This window comes from Notothenia coriiceps, unplaced genomic scaffold, assembly GCF_000735185.1.
Source record: "Notothenia coriiceps isolate Sejong01 unplaced genomic scaffold, NC01 NC01_scaffold00000116, whole genome shotgun sequence".
Taxonomy (NCBI): domain Eukaryota; kingdom Metazoa; phylum Chordata; class Actinopteri; order Perciformes; family Nototheniidae; genus Notothenia; species Notothenia coriiceps.
Window position 1 is genome coordinate 53,435 of NW_011332817.1, and position 21,716 is coordinate 75,150.

The 21,716-nt window shown below is 43.6% G+C and overlaps 1 protein-coding gene across 1 annotated transcript in view; it reads right to left on the reverse strand.

Annotated features, from left to right (window-relative positions):
* The window catches only part of LOC104941187 (tetratricopeptide repeat protein 14-like), a 34,649-nt gene extending 21,932 nt beyond the window's left edge, over positions 1-12,717 (reverse strand). The window contains exons 1-2 of the mRNA XM_010766282.1: positions 12,609-12,717; positions 9,678-9,752 (exon numbers count right to left, since the gene is read on the reverse strand). Of these exons, the coding sequence (XP_010764584.1) occupies positions 9,678-9,752; positions 12,609-12,717 (184 nt within the window). The remainder of the gene's footprint in view (positions 1-9,677; positions 9,753-12,608) is intronic.
* Between the last annotated feature and the right edge of the window lie 8,999 nt (positions 12,718-21,716).

A 21,716-nucleotide genomic window follows, 5' to 3' on the forward strand; every position in this document is an offset into this window, starting at 1 on the left:
CCCGCAGCCGGGTCGCTAAACTGTGGGTGAAAGTCGCTTGAAACTCAGTGACGCTTCATTTAGCAAGCCAAGAGGTAAAAAGAGCAATAATCCTTAGACAGATGCACAAAATGTTTTATTTGATCAACTTACTGATGTGTATTTGGTTCATTTAGAAGACAGCAGGGATGCAATAAGAGAGAAAATCTTGTCAATCTTCTCAAGTTAAACACTCTCCTCTGCGGAGTGATTTAACCACGTACTGACTCTCCTTTAAAAAATTAATTAAAAATAAAACAAGTTATGTACGTTGTTTCCCTATGCAGACTATACAGTACGTCATTGTCATTACTGTATTAGTTAGCAAAACACCTGAGCAACTTCAAACAATAAAGAAAGTTGTGTCCAAACTTGAGTTTTTTTTTGTTTTCACAAGCTATAGTACTGTGTTTAATTGGGTTTGAATGTATCGCAATAACTACAGTATATTAAAGAATCCCACAAAGTCGAATTGCACTTAACAGTACTAGGGAATTTTAACTGTTTTGAAAATAAATAATCCTCAAAATAAAACCTCACAACAATTGAGAATAGGTTACATGAACGGTTACTTTTGAATCATGATCAGTAAAATCCAGATACTGATGTTGTTTTATGTTGATTCCTGTGTGGGCCTATGAACAAAATAAATAAACTAGTCAGCAATGTAAGACTGTGATTATATCCAAACTGAAATAACTTCCTTATCTTCAGTTAATATGTTAATATGAATTTGCATGGACACTCACTCATTTAGAAAGTATCACACACACTTAGGCGTTGTTGAACTTCAGGCGAATACTCAAACAGATTTAGTAATAAATCCCATATTTCCGATCGTTGTTTGTTGGTGGCAGACTCCAAATCAGCTTTTCCATAAAATCCTCTCTGACAAAATGTGACACACTATTGTTGTTCTTTGTCTCCATATCACTCTAATCCTCTCTCTCTCTCTGCCTCTACATCCGCTCTCCAAACCGCAGGGAAAGGCCTCAGTACTGACCGACGTGAACACACACACACGGTCTGCTCTGTGGGTCTTAGTGGGGGGCTAAGCTGTGTGGTCACATGTTACATATGTGTGTGTTTCCGTATTAAATGGAGAGTTGGCCTGGGTGTCACTTGGCTTTGGCTGTTGGGCAGTTGTGTGTGTGTGTGTGTGTGTGTGTGTGTGTGTGTGTGTGTGTGTGTGTGTGTGTGTGTGTGTGTGTGTGTGTGTGTGTGTGTGTGTGTGTGTGTGTGTGTGTGTGTGTGTGTGTGTGTGTGTGTGTGTGTGTGTGTGTTTTAGGGCAGGCTAGCTGGATTTGGTTATTCTGACTTTGTGTGTAACATGTTGGCACATGCTCAGGATGATTGTGTTGATACATGTGCATGCCTGCATCTGTGTGTGTGTTTGACCATTGTTGTAGGTATGCTGCAGATCAGTATAAGCCTTATAAAACCTATTGTTGTGCAATAAAACCATCCTCTCAAATCTCCTATAACCTCTTTGTTTGAAAGTCTATCCGTGCTTCTGCTAATGTGCACACACACTGAGGTCTGCTCTACAATGCACTGCTTTAGACAGAACACTGCCGTCACAACTTCTAAAATTTGAGATACAAAATAAATAATCTTGTGCTTCTCTTAAGTATCACTAGTGAAAGGTTGACATTAATCCCGATGGGAAGTCCACAAAAGTTCAACTAAAGTGAGTGAAACACATCAAATTACCTAGGAAACATTAGCTTGAGGCAATTATAAATATGCTAGCTTGGGTATTATTACACTGATATTTAAAACCACAAACATTGACAGAACAGCTCTACAAAAAAGTATCAAGATGGAAGTCAAACAAGTTCAGTATTGCTTGGTCATAGATAATGGCCGATGTGACAAGTGCTGTGAATAGTTTTGACACACAGAATCACAAAACCAATAATTTGATCAATTTCTCCTAGACATATTGATTCTAGCTGTTTTAAGTATACATATGAGAATCAAATAGCAACATGTCTACATGTTCATACTCATGAGCAAACTGATTCATATATGACAATGTATAGCTGACAACATGTTTAATATTTACAAACACAACTTTTCTCCCTCCTGGTAATTCTATGATTTTGAGAGAAAAAGTTGTAGTATGTCACCAAGTAAAGACATTGTTTGTAATGTATGTGATAATCAACATAATTGAAAAAGACTGAACTCAACCAAATTAATGTAATGCAACAAATAAAGTGCATCAGGTGCACTTAATAAAGGTGATCCCTGAGAATACTGAAACACAAAGTAATAAGAGCATAGCCCCATAAAGAGACCAAATATTTAACGCAATTTAAAATGATTTAAGATGTCTACTATACCATTAAACAGAACGGAAATTCAATAATAATCAACAAATCTTTACAAAGCATTCACACCATTGTCATTCAAAACTTGAATGTTATTAAGGTGTATTATCGCAAATACAAAAGTGCCAATAAGTCTGCGTTTTCCTTCCTCCGCTGACTTCTCAGAAAGAACCTGCGCTTGTGAAGTCTCCTCGCTGTTAACTAACGCTACGCTGATTAAAGTGGATTTAGAGCTTGTTGCATTTGATCAAAGTCCAGCTGATATCAGAATAACAGAGCAGCTAAGCCCTCACAGCCAAATCCATAATAATACTCCTACACCACCCACAACAAAGACACAGCCAATACAAGTAAATGAACATAGGCAGAGAAAATATCATTCAAGGACCCCTCCCATTCGAGTAAAATAATACTGCGGAATACAAACTGCCATAATTGGTGGGAGAATTAGGTGGATAAGAGATGGGAGTGGGACAGTAAATCCATTCAGCTCATCTGTTTACTACTCAAGCTTTTGAAGAAAAGTGTTGTCTGTCCTTGTTGGTGTGTCACAAAGATTAGCACACACAGAGTTATGGATTTGTAAAATTATTTTTATATCCTATTGATCTCATAGAAAATGTAAAAAGCCAAACCAAAAGTATTACGATAAGAAGTTTGATCATGTTTGCATATTGGTGTTAAAGTGTGTTGGGAATTATAGCTGAGCTTCATCTGAGTACAATTTTGTAAAAAGCTGCACTTTCAGCTGTGTTAATGTGCTGCTTGTAACTTCTCCGTCAATATTTTCTCCTTTAGCACTGACCCGGGCAGTAGCTGCAGGGATAGTGTAGCACTAATGTGTAATGTCTCAATGTTCCATACAAGAGAAGCGACCTCTGAAAGAAATGCACGCACACACTCTTCTTCTTTCTCAAGTTCCTCCTTTTAGGAAGCGGTAAAGTTTTCTGCATCTACCTCCTAAGTGTCTGGCCTTCAGCTATGTTACCCTCTTCTCCTCATCCCTCCATCAAGTCTTAATGTGTTAGATAAAACATCGGGCATAGAGGGAAGGGCACAAGGCGGATGATGTGCTTTTTTTGGCCAAAACAGGCATCAGCTAAAGGACGAGGATAAAGGGCTGAGTCTGTCCATCCAGCCGCTGCATTAAGAAACCGTCCGGCTTCTTTTCAAATCCAGCCACTCTCAGTGGACCGCTGCATCTCAGGGCTTTTGTCCTTCCTTCCTGCACTCAATCTCCCCATCCCAATGCCGCATCCAGCCACCCCCTCCTCTCGGCCCGCTGCTGAGTGTCTGTAATGGCCCAGACGAGGAAATGGGGGGGAAGAAAACCTGAGGAAGTGAGAAAAAAAAGTGGAGGAACTGGAGGGTGAAGGAGGGACGGGACAAAAGGAGGAGAGAGGAAAGTGAAGGAGAGAGTGGTGGCGGAGGAGAGAGAGGGGACACAGGAGTGAGATGCGTGGGGGGGAAAGGAGGCCGAGTCTTTAGGAGGAAGCCAGGCGGCACTAAGCATCTCTGTCACTGCGCAGTGAGGCCTGCCTCCCCCCCCCTGCCCTGACCCTCCCCTGTCCACTTCATCCTCTCGTCCTCACACACTCGCACTTTCATTAGAGTTTGCTACACTTGTAAGGACCCTCCATTGGATTACTTTAAACCTATTGAACCCGAGGCCGTCTTTATTTATAGGCTTAATACATGTTGCAGCAAGCCGAGTCATATGTGGTTATAACGAGGAACGTTAGGCTTCACAGGAATGCCACCATTTGGCATGTGAGTGCTACCATGCATGTCCTTGAGTACTTTGTATAAGAACTTGCATCCAGAGGGTCGAAGGCCCTAAGTGTTTTGTTTTTACAATTTTACTTTTGAGAACTATCATTTCCTTGAGGCCCATTGAAGCAACTTCGTGGTGTTGGGATATATAAATAAAACCTTATTTTTGCATTGGTTCACAGGTAAAAACATTGGTGCCTTCAAGGGTATATGTGCTGTAGATGAAACTGGGGTTAAAAAATCTGTCAAATTTATTCCAAAGCACTTTTCTTCTTTACCAAATTGAGACAAGTTGCAACATCTTTGCTTCACTAAATTAAGGGACCTGAGTGCTTATCCAAATGGATCATTTCTGTTTAACAATAATAGCACCACGTAACTTGAACATTAGTGTTTAAAATGTATGTGTGCGGGACTATGAAACTAAATAATCATCAGTCTGCATTGTTTCATGGCACAGAAAAGGAAGACTGTGCTGGTCCTCAAGTGCAAATGGAGATAAAGTTAAAGTTTCAAAATGGTTATGTAATTCCACACAAACTAAATACTTCTAAAAAGGTGCACGGGATAAACGTTTTAAAAACACTATCATTGTTGTGAGGCCCACAATCATCTCAAATGTGGAATCATTTGTTTACACTAATCGCAAGAAGGTTAAAATATGCGCTTGACGACAAAATGGTTTAGAACATCGTTATTTGGCTGTCAACGACTGCAGTCTTCCTGTCTGGTCCTCACAAAGAGCACACACACCACACACACACACACACACACACACACACACACACACACACACACACACACACACACACACACACACACACACACACACACACACACACACACAGCCAGTGGCCTCAGGACTAATTGCTAGATTGGAGCAGATTTTCTAGTTCAGTTCATGGCTGTAATTGTGAGGAGAGCAGGGAGGAATGACAGGGCCTCAAGCTGAGAGGACAAATCACCAGGGGCCACCGATTAGACTGCACTGATGTTCACAACCATCCGTGTGTGCGTGTGAATTGGGGGTGAGGGGTTAAGCCAACCATCTCTCAATCCTAGGTTTCTGTGGCACTGACCCCAAACTGCCACACACACCAGGTTGAACCCAACAGACCCTGCAGTGCGACTGAGGACAATATGAGAAACGACTTGTGTTCAGATAAAACTACACTCTGAGTTTGTATCTCTCCAAATGACAGGTATGAAGAATCCATACATCACGTTTTAATATAAACTCACTTTGTGTGAATTGTCAAAAAGAAACGTATTTACAGAAATGTAGAATAGGGTTTGAACTTGTTTCGTACTTCTTCATTTGAAGTAATTAACATATTTCAAAATGACTGTAGTCTGCAGGCCAGGAGAGGCCAAAATGTGTTGAAATGGTTTAAGCAGATGGGGGAAATCTGAAACTAGGGGCAATGTTTGAAGTCGCTTGCTTAAAATCTCTGCAGTTGCACAGTCTAAAAAGACGCAAGGCACACTGCGGTGTGAAAGCGCCTAATGGGGAATTTGAGTTTGTACTGTAAGCTCCCATCTCATACTCAGCAATGTGTGCTAATGCAATATACACCCGGGCATTTATCGTAAGCACAAAAGCCACAAACTCTGCAGTTGGAACAAACTACAATTTGACATCGTACTGATAAGGTATAAATAGTATGTTAGTATATGTGATTCCTAATATAGCCTGAATATATAAATACTGCTTATTTTAAGCAGGTTTTGTGTGAACTGTACACACTGAAAAAGAAGAGACAAATAAATGTAACTCAAAATATAAATGTAGTTACTAGAATAAGTATGATTACTAAAGGAAAGGAAACTGGAAAATGTAGATAGTGATCACCTGCAAGATAACTGACATGACAAAAACAAGAACTGTGTAATTTATTGTTAAAGAAAACGGCAAAACATTGTGACACTAAAGGATTTTAACTTTATTTGATAAGCCCTTCAACAAAGCACATTAAACAAATGCAACACTGATAAAAAATAAATGCTAATTTTACATGGTGTCAACGACCAACCAACCTGATTGCTGGATCTGATACAAAAAGAGGGACAAGATCCCTATTACACCAGTCCCCTCTGCCTCTATCATCAGACCCAGCAGGACAGAAAGGAGAGACCACAGAAATGGCAACACACAACACCCACCCGAGCATGCACGCACACACAAAAACACAGAAATCTCACTCAATGCACCACAGTTATGTTGCTAGAAGATAATTCTCCATAAAAACTGCATGGAAACTCTTCATGGCCTTTTGGTTGTCCCTCACACTCTCTACATCTGCACCACACCTGGACTCTTGCATCAATAAGAGTGAGAGAGAAAGTGGTGAAGGAGGCGAGATAAGATTGGAGAAAAACAATCTGAAAGACAGACAGCCAATCAAAATATTCTCAGTCTCAGCCACAGAGTCCGTCGATCATTCGGACAATCTGTCTGTCAGCTTACCTTGCAGTGATGTCATGGCTGTCATTATGACAAGGCCCGCGGTCCTGATGTCTGATTGGACGTGAGTGACTGAACCAGCATTACATCCATGGCAGGAAAAGAACACAAAAAAAAATGACTCCACTCCTGAAGCTGGAATATTCAACTCTTTCTGCCCAAATGTAGATCTGTTATACCTCCAGAATATTCGAGTTCTTATAAAGTAACTGACTTGAGATTGCTGTTCCTACAAATACGGCATGTTTATGCAGGACAAATTATATATTTCGGTCTATGTAAACCCTCCTGGCTAGTCTCCCATGTCTTGTATGTCACTTTATCTGCCCTACCTGGCCTTTCCTCCCTCCTCCATGTGACACCTTATCCCTCGTCTTGAAGACACCTAGCATTCCTCTCCCAGTCCCTCACCTTTATCCCACTTTCACCAGGTTCCTATGTCAACCCCACCCTTCCAACTTCACACCTTTTTCCCCCTGGCCTGCCAATCCCTCGTTCCCCCAGCTTCGGAGCTCGTACCCCGGCCTGGGCTCTCCCTGTCCCTGCCTCTCCTCCAGCCTGCCTTCCCCTCTCCTCTGCCTCCCTCAGCCCCAGCCTTCTGCTCAGCGTTCAAGGGGAGAGCCAGCTAGGAATGCTGTGGCTCTAGACGTTTTGTCCAAGCCCTAGGTCTCTTTCACTGAGGCAAGATTAGTTCATACAAAAACTCAACAATACACCACTGAAAGCCATTGTTGATATTCAACATTTTTCACATAGCGGAGCAGAATAGACAATGCGGCAGCCGCGAAAGCCCGAAGCGGACTAGCAGGGTTGATGGCTGATGGTATCTCAGCTGAGCGTGGGCCTTAATCCCTTTTATACACACACGCCACAAGTACACACACTTTCAACAGCCTGGAGACAGCAAAATCAATACCGCTCCCTCTCTCTATGTCTGTGTGTTGATCAGTGGGGGGGTGAGTGTGATATGGAGAAAAAAAGAGAATAGTACTGTTTGTACCTCTGTGTGTGTGTAGGATTGTCTTGGCACGTGTTCTTAGATTTTGGAGTATAACGAATATTTTCAGGTTTTTGTTTTAGCGTTGTTGCAAAAACTTAAAAACAAATAAGATGGAAATTCACCATCTATGAAATGTTAAAAATACATGCAGCAGTCTTCTTTATTGAAAATCAAATCAACTATATTTGAGGTTTGCTGTTAATATAAATGCTGCCGACATACCTTTTATGTCATAATTTCATAATTATCATTATAATCTTAAAAGTTATTAAAGTTGAGAGTTAATGGGTGTCTTTTGTGTTATGTGGTGCAACAGTGATCTTTTGTTGTGTTGAATTTATTTATTTTGAATGTGATCTGCATACATGTGATGATTTATTTCCTAGTCTACAGTGTGCATAAAACAAAGAAAATATTACCAATCTGGACTTTAAAAGCTCTGTAATATGAATGTATATATATTTGAATGTCATCAAAATACCCCAGCTCTTAACTAAATGCAGGGTTAGCCTAAGGTTATTACCAGATTAACCATAAAGCAAATGTTTGGTGCATCATTGCTAACTTCAAAAGTAAAAGTCAGTATTAATGAGCTCTTCCATTATGACTTTTAAGAACACACGGACCCATCGTATATGCACATTTGGCAAACCTAAAAAAAATAATGTATTTACTTTTATTTATTTTTTGAATTCCTGAACTAAATTACTATTTTATTATTTTGCACTTCTTCATTTGGCTGCCAGAGTTAATGTCAAAATCTCACACATTCATATGAAAAAAACTTCCAAAAAAAACAACCTTATCCTGACTGTGCATATCTGGGTCTTTCAGACAGAAATGTACTAATGTAGTAATTTTCTAAAAGTGAGCACTGACTCAGCTTTAGAAATGTTACCTTGACACACTGCATATTGCTGCAGAATGTAAATTGCATTCCTATAAAATAATAGCAAAGGAAGCATGGAAAAATCCGAGGAGAATTGATGTGAGGAAAACAATTTAATTACTAAATAAACTACATCACAAGTTTCAGTGGGGAAAATAGATACGGATTGAGACTTTTGGACCTGGAATCAGTCTGCAGCAGCATTTATGATTACAGCTGGTTAATGTAATGAACGCCCTGTCATGTAAAACTCATAAATCATGTCATGCTGGCGGAAACATTTCATAAAACATGATTAAAAGTGTCGTGTAACATTGGGAGCGACGTCTGAGTGAGACATGTTAATTGTGCACTAATCATATGTAATGAATGTCATCAGCCCCGAGGCTTCGGCTAACGAGCTAAATGAACTGGCACTAATGGGCCTGTTAGCTTATTTTAGCGCTAACATTAGCTAGCGTAATAAAGGGTTTGTCCTCTGCTGTGGCACCGCAAGTTTCCAGAAGTGTCACGTTACAATTACATATTTCTTTTTAGATCCATTTTGACAACAACAACAACACCAACAACAACAACAACAATATAACCAAGACTAGGGGCTATTTGACGCAAAGACAGCTTACTATTAAGACATAAAAACAGATTGAAACAGACATATTTTCATGCATTCACACTTTGCTTTGCCCTCCACCTGGACTCCAGATCCGGATCCAGCTGCCAGGTTTTCCTAGGACCCCGAAGTCCGCAAGGTAGCAGAGGAGAAGAAGAAGAAGAAGAAGAGGACATAGAGGGAGGGAACATGCCTTCTCTCTCTCCCTCTCTCTTTTTCTTTTCAATTGACCAATTGACAGCTGATTGATGGCTATCTCCTCAGCCCTACAAAGAGCTGCATTAGCATGACTAAAGCAATGTACAGTAGAGTGGGGCAAACAGTAAATTACATGTTACCCCCCACTCCCCCCTCTCTCTCTCTCCTTCACTCACTCTCTCAGCCGAGCACCACGGCAGGCAAACAAAACAAAACAAAGTATGCTTTTTGTCCCTCCTGTGAGCCCTTAAACAGTAGAGCTTGACAGCTTCTTTAGAAGGAGACACACAAAAGGCCTGAGAGAGAGAGAGAGACAGACAGACAGACAGACAGACAGACAGACAGACAGACAGACAGACAGACAGACAGACAGACAGATAGAGACTGACCTTGGGGAGGGTTGCCCTGTGTTTTGGGATGGTTATGCGAGTGTGTCGATGTGGGTGTTTGTCTCGGGGGACACACTGAAGGATAACAGGGATCAGGGGGAACAGGACATATTATGTGAGGGGTGTGAGAGAGCATTTAGTGAGAATAAGTTATGCTTCAGAGCAGATCACTGTTCCTTCTATTCCTTGCAGATTTAATTAATGCAACAAATCCTCCAAACTTAATGGCAACATAAATCAATTGTAATGGGGATGGACAATATATATATCCTGGTTTTAAAGTAAAGGCTGAAATGTGGGGTAGTGATAGTCGTCCTTCGATAAAATAATATTGTATAGTATTTTTTGTGTTTCTCTTAGTATCCTAAAATACTGTTATGTTTGTCTGTGAATTTTTTTTATTATGAAGGGCAGAGCATTTATTTATATTTATTTTGTTTTTTTTAAGAAAGGGGCAGGTCATATAAGATTGTTCTCTTTTCGCTCAATGGTGTGTTTGTAGAGACATGTTTTGTTGGCAATTATTGTACATTTGGTTTTGCGAACCATGAGCGGGACAAATAAAAATGAAATGAAATCTTGCTACTAACCTGTATTGGTCACTGAAATATGTGCATGCTCAAATTCTAAGTCTTAATTTTGCACTATAGGCTATGTCTCTTACAATATATCCACTCTACAAAATCCTTATTAAGAACAATTAATCGTCCTATTAAATGTTTTTCCATTAACAACACTGATTTAAAGCAATACCCTGGGCATCCCTAAAATGGTGGACACAGGGGTCACCACACACTGGCCTCGTCCCCTTGCCCCCTCGGTCTTTTCCTGCCTCTCCTCCACTTAGGCCAGCAATCTGTTCTCTAATTGTTCATTCATGGTGTGAATCTTTAAATAGGAGGCCCTAGCCTGGCGCTAAGATAATGACTCGCTCTGTGTCGTTAGCTAGCGAGGCTAAATTACCGCTCGTTGCAGAGTTACCATGGAAATAGGCCACAATGAGAGTGATTAGTCTTGTGTCTTTTACACACGGAGACACTTTGCAGTTCAGGAGCAAGCACGGGCACCCACCTCTCTCTGCCTCTTTATATACTGAAAATAATATGTTCAGAAGACGCTGCTGTAATTGAACGGCAAGCATACTTTGGTTGCCTTTTGGAAATTAAGAAAATATTTCTATAAATTATACAGCTGTTCTTTCAGTCAGGGAAGGCTTTCACATACACACCAAGTAAAATATGTGTGGCTTTATATATCAAACTATCACTTTCATCTTCAATTATGTTTTATTTGCTCATAAAGTTTCTATGACAACCTTTCTTAATTAGAGTCTGATCTTTTGATGAGGATTTTACTTACTTTTCTGAGGCAAGGACTTCGTAATTGTTCTTATATGTTTTTATTAACTGGCTTATTGATCTTCTCTCTCTTTTGTAATGTTATATTATTTATGTTCTGCTTAACTGTTGCCCTTTTTTCTTTCTTTACCTTCATGAATATCTATTTGTTGCTCTGTTTTCTCCGACTCATGTTTGCTCCTCTCCCTCACCGTCTCTCCTGCTATTTTCCTCAACATACAACTCTTTCTCTGTGCAGGTGTGTTTGTGTAAATGTGTGTGTGTACTTGCTCAGCCTCATGTGAGGATCCTAGGGGTGAGCGTGAGTGGCACACCGCTGATACACAACAGGAGAGTACTCTGCCCACTTCCTATCTTCCTCTTTCCCTACGAGGCAGAGAGGAGAGCAGATTATCTGTCTCAGTGTGAGGTTGCCAGTCAATGTGAACATCAGGAGTAGAGAAACTAAAATAGCCATCATTACCTGGTCTGCTGCTGGCACCCACTGAGAGAGGTGTGTGTGTGTGTGTGTGTGTGTGTGTGTGTGTGTGTGTGTGTGTGTGTGTGTGTGTGTGTGTGTGTGTGTGTGTGTGTGTGTGTGTGTGTGCCAGTCAACCCAGTGGTCTCTAGAAGACCAGTGATCATAATATTTCCCACCAGAAGAGGATGAATGCTAATCAGTGTAGGCGTGATATGATGATTCAGCACATAAACGCATATCATTCAGTGTACAGGGTGTTTTTTAAGTATTTCCAAATATCATATATCAACATGACTCCAGGGATACAATACAGGAGTGTTGACGTTTCCATCTTCCTCATTAAGATTATCAAACCACTTTACAAGCTTTTGTGAATGTCAAACAGATGCTGGTGTTTTTTTAAGAAACTATAGGTTACTTACGTAACCCCAGTTCTCAGAGTAACATGAAGTGAGATGTCTCACTATGGGATGCGCCTCAACGCATATGCAAACAGAAGCATCAATCTCATTACGCCAATCCTGATTGGCTGGTGATTTTGACGTCTACGTCAGGGAATCCACCCACCCTTTAAGTAGCTTGCGCTACGTCGCAGCGTCATTCAAAATAAGCACCTCTTCTCGCTTCGCCTTAGCAATAAGGGCCGTCGGGTGAGATATCTCACTTCATGTTACTCTGAGAACTGGGGTTACGTAAGTAACCTATAGTTCTCATTCATAACACTCCGTTCGATGTCTCACGATGGGATATTGAAACTCCCGTATTGCTTGACATGCTTATCTCGAAAATCACCAAAACAACCAGAACTTAACAGGTAGAACACTGTCTCAACACGTCTCAAGGGGCACCAGTGACCTGGCACCAGTGACCTGGAAACAGGGAGGAGCCTGCGAGCCCCTTTCATAAAACGGCAGACCAAGGGATGGTGGCTAGCCGTCTTTCCCTCAAAGCCCACATGGAATGCAGCAATAGCAGCTAGGTACACTTTGATCGTAGAGAAAGCTCTGTGTTTATCAATCAGGTCCTGTAGAAATGATAGAATCACCCCGACAGGACATTGAAAAGAGATGTGTCCCTTTTGAAGGCACCACTCCTCAAACACCCTCCACTTACAGTCATAGAGGGACCTGGTGGAGGAAGCTCTTGCACTCTGAATAGTGTTTATCACCTTCTGAGGGAGTCCCACTGTATTCAGGTTATACCACTCACGGGCCAGGCCCATAGTGCCAAGCGCTCTGGGTGTGGGTGAAAAATCTTCCCCCCCGCCTGAGACAGTATGTCCACGGCTGCCCGCACAGCAGCTGATATATCTCCGCCAGCCAGTACATTGCAGGCCAGTGTGGAGCTATTAGGATCAGTGTGTGGCGTTGTTCTCTCACTCTGGCCAGAGTTGGGGGTATCAGAGCCAGGGGTGGGAACGCGTACAGAAGGACCGGAGGCCAAACGTGCGCGAGCGCGTCCACGCCTAAAGGTGCGTTTAAATCGCGCATTGAAAAGAACAGCTGACATTGAGCATTTTCTTTTGATGCGAACAGATCCACCGTGGCCCAGCCGTAACGCACCCACAGCCGACTCACAATTATTGGATGTAGAGTCCAGTCTGCATATAGTGGTGCACCTCTGGACAGCAGATCTGCCCCGAGGTTCATCACTCCTGGTACGTGCGTCGCTCTCAGAGAGAGGAGACGTCCGCAGCTCCATAAGATCAGTTTGCGTGCCAGCATGTGTAACTGGAGAGAACGCAAACCCCCTTGGCGGTTTATATACGATATTGTGGTCGTGTTGTCTGTCCTCATGAGGACATGATGTCCTCTGAGAAAAGGCAAGGTTTCAGAAGCGTTTCAGGGTGAGGAACACCGCTAAAAGCTCCAGATAATTTATGTGTGACCGTTGGAGGTCTCTGCTCCAGAGACCCCTCACAGGTCGACCTTCGTATATACCCCCCCAGCCCGTCAGACATGCGTCTGTGGTGACCACCTTCCGCGATAGGACAGCACCCATAGGCACGCCCCGTACTAGAAAAGTCGGGTGCAGCCAGTCCCAGTCGTACCATCAGGATGGCTGACGCCATGAGCCCCAGTAACCGCAGACATGATCTGAAGAGAACATATTTGCGTGGCTGGAATTGAGCGAGGCAAGCCCTGAAGGCTTTCACTCTCTCTGCTGACAGGCGGGCTGTAAAGGGCACCGAATTCAGGCGTAGGCCCAGGAAGAGTACAGTCTGGGCTGGGGACAACATGCTCTTTTCTGTGTTTATTACGAAACCCAGGTCGAGCAGGTGTTTTACGAGGAGATTCGTCTGCGTAATAGTCTCTTGCTCCGACTGTGCGAGAAGGAGCCAATCGTCCAGATAAGTTGCCAGGCGAATACCCTGTTGTCTTAACGGGGCTATCGCGGCTTCCGTACACCGTACAAACACTCGTGGGCTGAGAGACAGACCGAAGGGAAGTACTATGTATACGTAACAGACACCCTGAAAGGCGAACCTCAGATATTTCCTGTGTGGATAATATACTGGGATGTGGAAATACGCGTCTTTCAGGTCGACTGATGTGAACCAATCGTTTTGGCGCACGAGACTTAACAGAGACGTGTGAGTGAGCATTCTAAATTTGTATCTTTTGAGATATTTGTTCAGAGCCCTCACATCTAGTATAGGCCGAATTCCGTTCCCTCCTCATTTGGGAACGAGGAAATACTTGGAATAAAAGCCGCTCTGACTCTGTTCGGAGGGTATTATAGATATAGCCTTCTTTTCTAGAAGTGAGAGAATCTCTCTCTCTAGAATATGGGCTGACTCTCCTCGGGCTTGTGAATACAGAATGCCCGAGAAGCAAGGGGGGGTGACAGCGAATTGGAGTCTGTAGCCCCGTGTTACTGTCTTGAAAACCCAAACAGATGTTGATGCGCGGGGTCCAGTCNGGGCCGACTCTCCCCGGGCTTGCGAATGCAAAATGCCCGAAAAGTGAGGGGGGGTGACAGCGAATTGGAGTCTGTAACCCTGTGCTATTGTCTTGAAAACCCAAGCAGAATCTGTGAGCATCCCCCACTTTTCGCTTCTCAAAGCGAGTGGAGATGTCACATCCCTGTCGTCTGCCCTCTGCGTCTTTATTTGTTGTGTTATGGGGCCCTCTAGTGTCTGAACACGGTGGTACCCCAGGTTGACAACCCCGGTCGACACTGCGCATGCGCGTGGCGGTGATGCCTTCACAGCCCCGTCCATCGTCCGCCTTCTGAGAGAGGCAGCAGCCACTCTTAGAAGGGGGGTAGACGTTAGACTGTTTATTCTTTTTATTCTTTTTCTTTTCATTTTTATTGACTGTGCCCTTGGCTTTAAGCCTGGAAACGACAGTGGAAAATGATTTATTAAACAACAATAGTGATGACATAAGTCCATTTCTCTCATGGCGCGAACTTGAGGATGACGTTCTGACATCACTCGAGGCGGCGGGAAGATGGGGGCATGGTTGCACCCCGGAAAAACATGAGCATCTAACACTGGAACGTGTTCTGGAGCTGGAGAACAGGGAACTCCCAGCTCCTTTATCGAGGAGAGGAGAGGAGGCTGTCAGGCCGCCCTTTTCTTCTTCCTCGTCTGGTGGCTCAAAGTCTGGACCGGCTGTGCCTGAGCGGCTGCTGCCGGAACCGGAGACTTTCTTGGCCAGCTCGTCCTCGCCTCGTGTCTGGGCTGGAGACCCGGGGCGGGCTGTGGCCTCTGTTGTTTCAGGATCTTGAAACGGGCAGGACGTGAGGCAGCCTGAGCGAAGGACTGCCGCGGGGCCGTTGAAGGCGGTGGCTGGACCCTTCGGGGAAGACAAAGCTGGAGAGCCTCATCCTCCTTCTTTTTGGATTCACACCGCTGCTGCATCGAAGCTAGAGCGGAGCCAAATGTGCCCTCGGGAACAATAGGCATGTCCAAGACGTCCTCTTTTTCCCGGTCTGGAAGGTTCGTCAGGTTAAGCCACCTGGCTCTCTCCTGTACCACCATTATCCCCAGTGCTTTGCCCGTGGCTTGGACTGCACAGCGCTGCACACAGAGGCAAATGTCCGTGATCGCTGCGATTTCGTCCCACACGGCAGGCTCAGGTTTGTTCGTCATGTCCTCGCAGAGCTCCGCCTGGTAGGCGGTCAGCAGCGAGGAGACATTGAGCGCCCTGGCGGACAAAGCTGCGGCTTTATAGGCTCATTCGGTCATTGCTGACTGGAAACGGTCTGCCTTTGCCGGCAGCGTGGGGTTCCTGCTCGGTGCCGAAGCCAGCCGCGGTTGGAGGTGGGCTGCCACCAGCGGCTCCATGGGCGGCATGCGGAGCAGGCTGAGCTTCTCCATGTCCTCAAAGTCCAAAGAGGATGCACCCTGGATTGGGGCCTTGTTGCTGAAAGGGCGGTCTCTCCACAAGACCGACACCTCATCCAGCATCTCTGGAAAGACTGGGAGAAGCTGCCTCTTCATCCTCGCTGCTTGGGGCAAGTTCTTCCCCTCATAGCGAGATCTGGAGGTCTCCTTGGCCACTGTGTGTTCGGGGCTCCGACAAAGCGTGGGGCTCAACCTCCGCTGCGGTCGTCACCATGTCTCGATTGCCGGCCGGCGAATCAACAGACATGAAGAGGTCCTGTCCCGACAGGCTAGCTTGGTGCGCTAGCCGTCGGCGGAGGCTCTTGGTGGTGAAGCGGGCACAATGTCCGCATGAACCGGGGGCATCGATAGCCTCCTGGGCGTGTTCCAGCCCAAGGCAGGACGAGCAGACCTGGTGTGAGTCCGTGCTCGAAATCTTAAACCCGCAGCCGCAGAGCCGAGTCTCCAGAGCCTCCGTCTCCTCCGGTGTGAGGGAGAGAAGGGTCCATCCTCGTTACCCGGGGTGTCGGCGTGGAGGGACAAACTAGTAACAGGTATGTTATCGTTTGAAAGAAAAAATCAAAACCTTATCGTTATTCCGAAAGGAAAAAACGGCGGGCAGATTTTTTTATATTAAATGGTGTGTTAATATCTTTTATCTCCGTCTCCTCTGGTGTGAGGGAGAGAAGAATCCGTCCTCGCTCGCCGTGGTGTCGGCGCGGAGGGATAAACTAGCAACAGGTATGTTACTGTTTGAAGAAAAAAATTAAACCTTACCGTTATTTCGAAAGAAAAAACGGCGGGGCAGATTACAATATTAACTGGTGTGTTAATATTTGTTCAATTCTTCTACAAAGCAAAAAAGTAACCAGCAAGCGCCCTGTCGCCCGAATGTTAGCTTGGGTTCAGTCTGTGGACCGTTAAGCTAGCCCGGCAACTGATATCGAGATGTGCTCTGAAGCGAGAAGAGGTGTTTGAATGACACTGCGACGTAGCGCAAGCTACTTAAAGGGTGGGTGGATTCCCTGACCTAGACGTCAAGATCACCAGCTAATCAGGATTGGCGTAATGAGATTGATGCTTCTGTTTGCATACACGTTGAGGCGCATCCCATAGTGAGACATCGAACGGAGTGTTATGAATTAGAACTTGAATCAGTTCAAATTCACATTAATCTATATTATCAGATTTTTTTAATTCATATAATAATACAATGTTCATCTTCACCTTTTGCTTCATATTAATACTACTTTAAGCTTTGGTGCAGAGAAATCATGTATATTACTTATTCATTTAAAGGTGGGGTAGGTAAGTCTGAGAAACCAGCTCGAGTGCGCTAGAATTTGAAAATACACAACCGGAAAAAATCTGCCACTTCCTTACAGAGCCCTCTCCAACACACACGAGAGAGCGCCGGCACATGACCCAATNTCAACGGACATGAAGGGGTCCTGTCCCGACAGGCTAGCTTGGCGCGCTAGCCGTCGGCGGAGGCTCTTGATGGTGAAGCGGGCACAATGCCCGCACGAACCGGGGGTATCGATAGCTTCCTGGGCGTGTTCCAGCCCAAGGCAGGACGAGCAGACCTGGTGTGAGTCCGTGCCCGAGATCTTAAACCCGCAGCCGCAGGGCCGAGCCTCCGACTCCTCTGGTGTGAGGGAGAGAAGGGTCCATCCTCGTTTGCCGGGGTGTCGGCGCGGAGGGACAAGCTAGTAACAGGTATGTTACCGAAAAAAATCCAACCTTATCGTTATTCCGAAAGTAAAAAACGACTGGGTAGATTTTTCTTTAAAAAATATTAACTGGTGTGTTAATATCTTTCTTATCTCCTTCTCCTCTGGTGTGAGGGAGAGAAGAGTCCGTCCTCGCTCGCCGTGGGGTCGGCGCGGAGGGATAAACTAGCAACAGGTATGTTACTGTTTGAAGAAAAAAATTAAACCTTACCGTTATTTTGAAAGAAAAAACGGCGGGGCAGATTACAATATTAACTGGTGTGTTAATATTTGTTCAATTCTTCTGCAAAGCAAAAAAGTAACCGGCAAGCGCCCGTCAACCGAATGTTAGCTTGGGTTCAGTCTGTGGACCGTTAAGCTAGCCCGGCTACTGATATTCGAAATGTGCTCTGAAGCGAGAAGTGCTTATTTTGAATGACGCTGCGACGTAGCGCAAGCTACTTAAAAGGTGGGTGGATTCCCTGACCTAGACGTCAAGATCACCAGCCAATCAGGATTGGCGTAATGAGATTGATGCTTCTGTTTGCATACACGTTGAGGCGCATCCCATAGTGAGACATCGAACGGAGTGTTATGAATTAGAACTTGAATCACTGCCTGTGCATGTTTTGTTGCAAAGCTTGTCCATTAAGGGAAGTGCTACCTTTTGTTATCAAACCAAATTTAGAAGAAGGTAGTGGGGGTGGTGTGGGGCGGGGGCTACAAAGATCAGGACTTTGAAAGGCCAGGGTTTGCATTCTGAATCCTGGGTGTGATCATTTCAAGGAAACAGGGTTGACAAAAATACGCCATTGTATTGAAACAGGAAGGAAATGTTATCCCTTTACACAATTGTATTATATCACTTTATTTCCTAAAATAATGTGTTGGCCCGTTGCCAAACTAAGCAAAGTATTTATTCAGTCATCAATGTATCATAACACATTCTAAACACCTGGCAGCATTGAGGGAGGATTTAAACTTTCAATAATATTTCATCTTCAAATTAAATAAGTTATTTGCTAAAATGGATTAGTCCTCATACCAGAAATGACAGAGCACATATAGTTCCAGAGCCAAAAGAGGAGGATATGCACTCTTTAACATTGCAAACAAAACAGTATTTCCACATTAATGGGTCTTCCTTAGATTAAAAAAGGACAAGGTTATAAATCAAATAATCTAGATATATACAGTATGGACATTTGTATGTAAATACTCCGGCTCGATATAGAGTGATAATTAATCTGCTAAATTAACACTTTCAGGTCGTAACACCAAACAAAGCATTCTCCTACCTCGCCTAATTTGAATTAGAATGTGAAATATGTTAGAAAAATAAATGTATTAACCCAGTCTCAACATTCTGAGATGCTTCCTTGCGACCTTTTGCTAATAACATCCTACCTGGAGCGCATCTTTTTTTAAATGAAATGCTCCAATCTGATTGGTGGTCAGATTTGGTACCAATGAAATATGTTTTCTATTGAATTTTGGGTCAGGGTTGAATTCAGTGTTGTAAAATCAAGGTGATGAACTCACACAAACACACACACACACACACACACAGAAGTTTACAGGAGTGTAAAGATGACAGATTCCTCTTTTCAATGCCACAGATAGCACAACTAATAGGCTTCTTATGTGGTCATGCAAAGCCAAATGCCAGTTCCATTGGTTGTACATATGAGTGGGATCCTTTCAATTCAACAGTGAAAAAATATTACATATCGTATTATATCTGAAGTGTACAACTTCCTATTAAGCTCTGGGTTCAGTGAGTGCTTACAGTAGAAACAAATCTCATTTTCATCGCTTTAATGAGATGAAAATGAACAATGTGTTAAAGAGAGAAAAAAAATCATTAAAATCTCTGCCAAGTCTGTTAATTACTTCCATTTTCTAGATTAGACTTTGGATGAGCTCACAAAGTCCACTTTCCTCAGCTGTTTCTCGCTCGGACTGAACATTCAAACTTTCCTCAATTTATTTAGCAAATGTTTCTGGCTTTTTATTTGGCGCTACCAACTTCATTCAATTAACGGAAGTTCCTGGTTATTGTTTGATACTTTCTAACAATCTATTACCCACCCAGGCCCAAGCTAATGCTCTTAACACACATTACTAGCAGTAATCCTGGTCTCCAAGCTAAAGTCGTTGTTACTGGACAAGTGAGTGGGACTGCAGCAGTGACAGCAGGTGCTAAAGCCGCAGCTAACCCGGGCTAACACCGCCTGAGCCCCATAAGACAGGAAATGCTGGGAGGGATACTTACCTACTTACTGAATTACGTACTTACTTACACACACACACACACGCGTCACACACACTCACCAAATCTCCTCTCTCACTCACACACACACACACACACACACACACACACACACACACACACACGCACACACACACGCACACACACACGCACACACACACGCACACACAGGGCGGGAACTTAAAACAAAGGGTGAATGGAGGAGATGATCGTTGGGTCTCATCTACATGACAGTGCAGCACCGCAGGAAACTGACGGGGCTTCCTAAACCCCTGCAAGGGCTACCGTTAGCCCTCAGGCCTGTATTCTCACCGTGTGTGTGAGTGAGCGTTTGCTAAAGAATAACACATTTAAAATTCAAACTACCTTTGCTGTTAAGATTAACGCCGCATAAATCACTGACATTAGCCCCTTATAAAACTTTAACATCAGTTGAAAAGGTTTTATCAACACCTACAGATGCTAACCTGCTGACGTCCAGACAGTCAAAAAGCCAATATCTTTTTACTGACCGGGGTGAATCGGTGCTGATCGGATTTGAAGGTACAGATATTGGATTTATGTGTAAACATGCAATAAATCCAGGTTCAAACGGAGGCTATAGGGATTGAGGAGAATCAGCTTTTAGTTTACGTGAAACAGCCCAAGTCTCTCGCTCATTCTGACAACTCCTCATGGTAACGGTACTTTAGAAAGAAAAGCTACAAGTTAGAGCGCTCCTTCTGTATTGATCGGCTCTGTCAGAAAATGTAGAAAATGTGAAATTATCCAAGTGTAGAACAAAAGCATTCAAATGATAACCTGTCAACATGACAGGTTATAGAGAGCGGGCAGAACCCAAATCTGCATTCGATGAAGAAACACAGCCCCTTTGTGAGGCAGACCATCATGAGAAAACAAGAGCAGCTAACAGAGCTTGTTTAAGTTCGGAGAAAGATTATCTTCCTAAGGAAAGTCAAAATTGACCTGGGCTCAAGAAATAAAGTGCCTCAGCAGTTTGTAAACATCATGTCAAAGTGACAGGGGTGTTTAAAGGCCAGTACCATGTGCCAGCCATGCACCCATAACCCTAATGTGGGCAGGTATATGGCTCAGTGTTAGAGATAATCAGTGCACTTTAGTTTTGTGAAGAGGGGGTACTTGATATGATGATCTTCTAGAATCAGCGTGTAAATAACAAGGTTTTAGAGGGAAGTGCAATACACATAGCAGACTTATAGTAAAGCTATACTGTAATTACATACTAATTAATAGGCTGTGAACTTGATGAATGAAACTCCCACGCTGAAAATAAGTCAAACTGCTGTGATGAAACTGCGCTCTCTACAATGGGATGTATTGGTAAATAGTATGTTCATTACATATATCCTTGCAGGTGGAGGGTTGCAAATACCACCACTGTTCCTAGAAACGCCTTTACATCTGACTGATTCAACAACATGTGGTACTGGAATTGAAATACTAACACTGGACAGTATAGGTGCCTAGAGCCAGGCAAAGACATGCTGACACCACACAACCTGCCGCGTACGTTTTAGTTGCCGCCAGCGTGCAGGGAAAATAGGATGCGTTCACATAATAAACTGATGAGCTTCCCAATGAGATTATCATTAGATACAGTGTTTCCATTGATGGAAATGTGACAGGTTGTTTGCTTATCAGACGATTGCAAAGCATCCAGGGAGTTCTGACCTCTTTGTTGTGGGTCGGACAATTTCTTTCAATCAAGAACTATCTATCAAATTATTGATTAGCACTAATTAAGATCAATCTCACTTTGTTTAGCTCAGCGGGTGAAGTATGTGGAGTGTGTTTGAGCGGTCATGCATGTATGTGGCTGTGTGTGTGTGTGTGTGTGTGTGTGTGTGTGTGTGTGTGTGTGTGTGTGTGTGTTTGCCTGTATA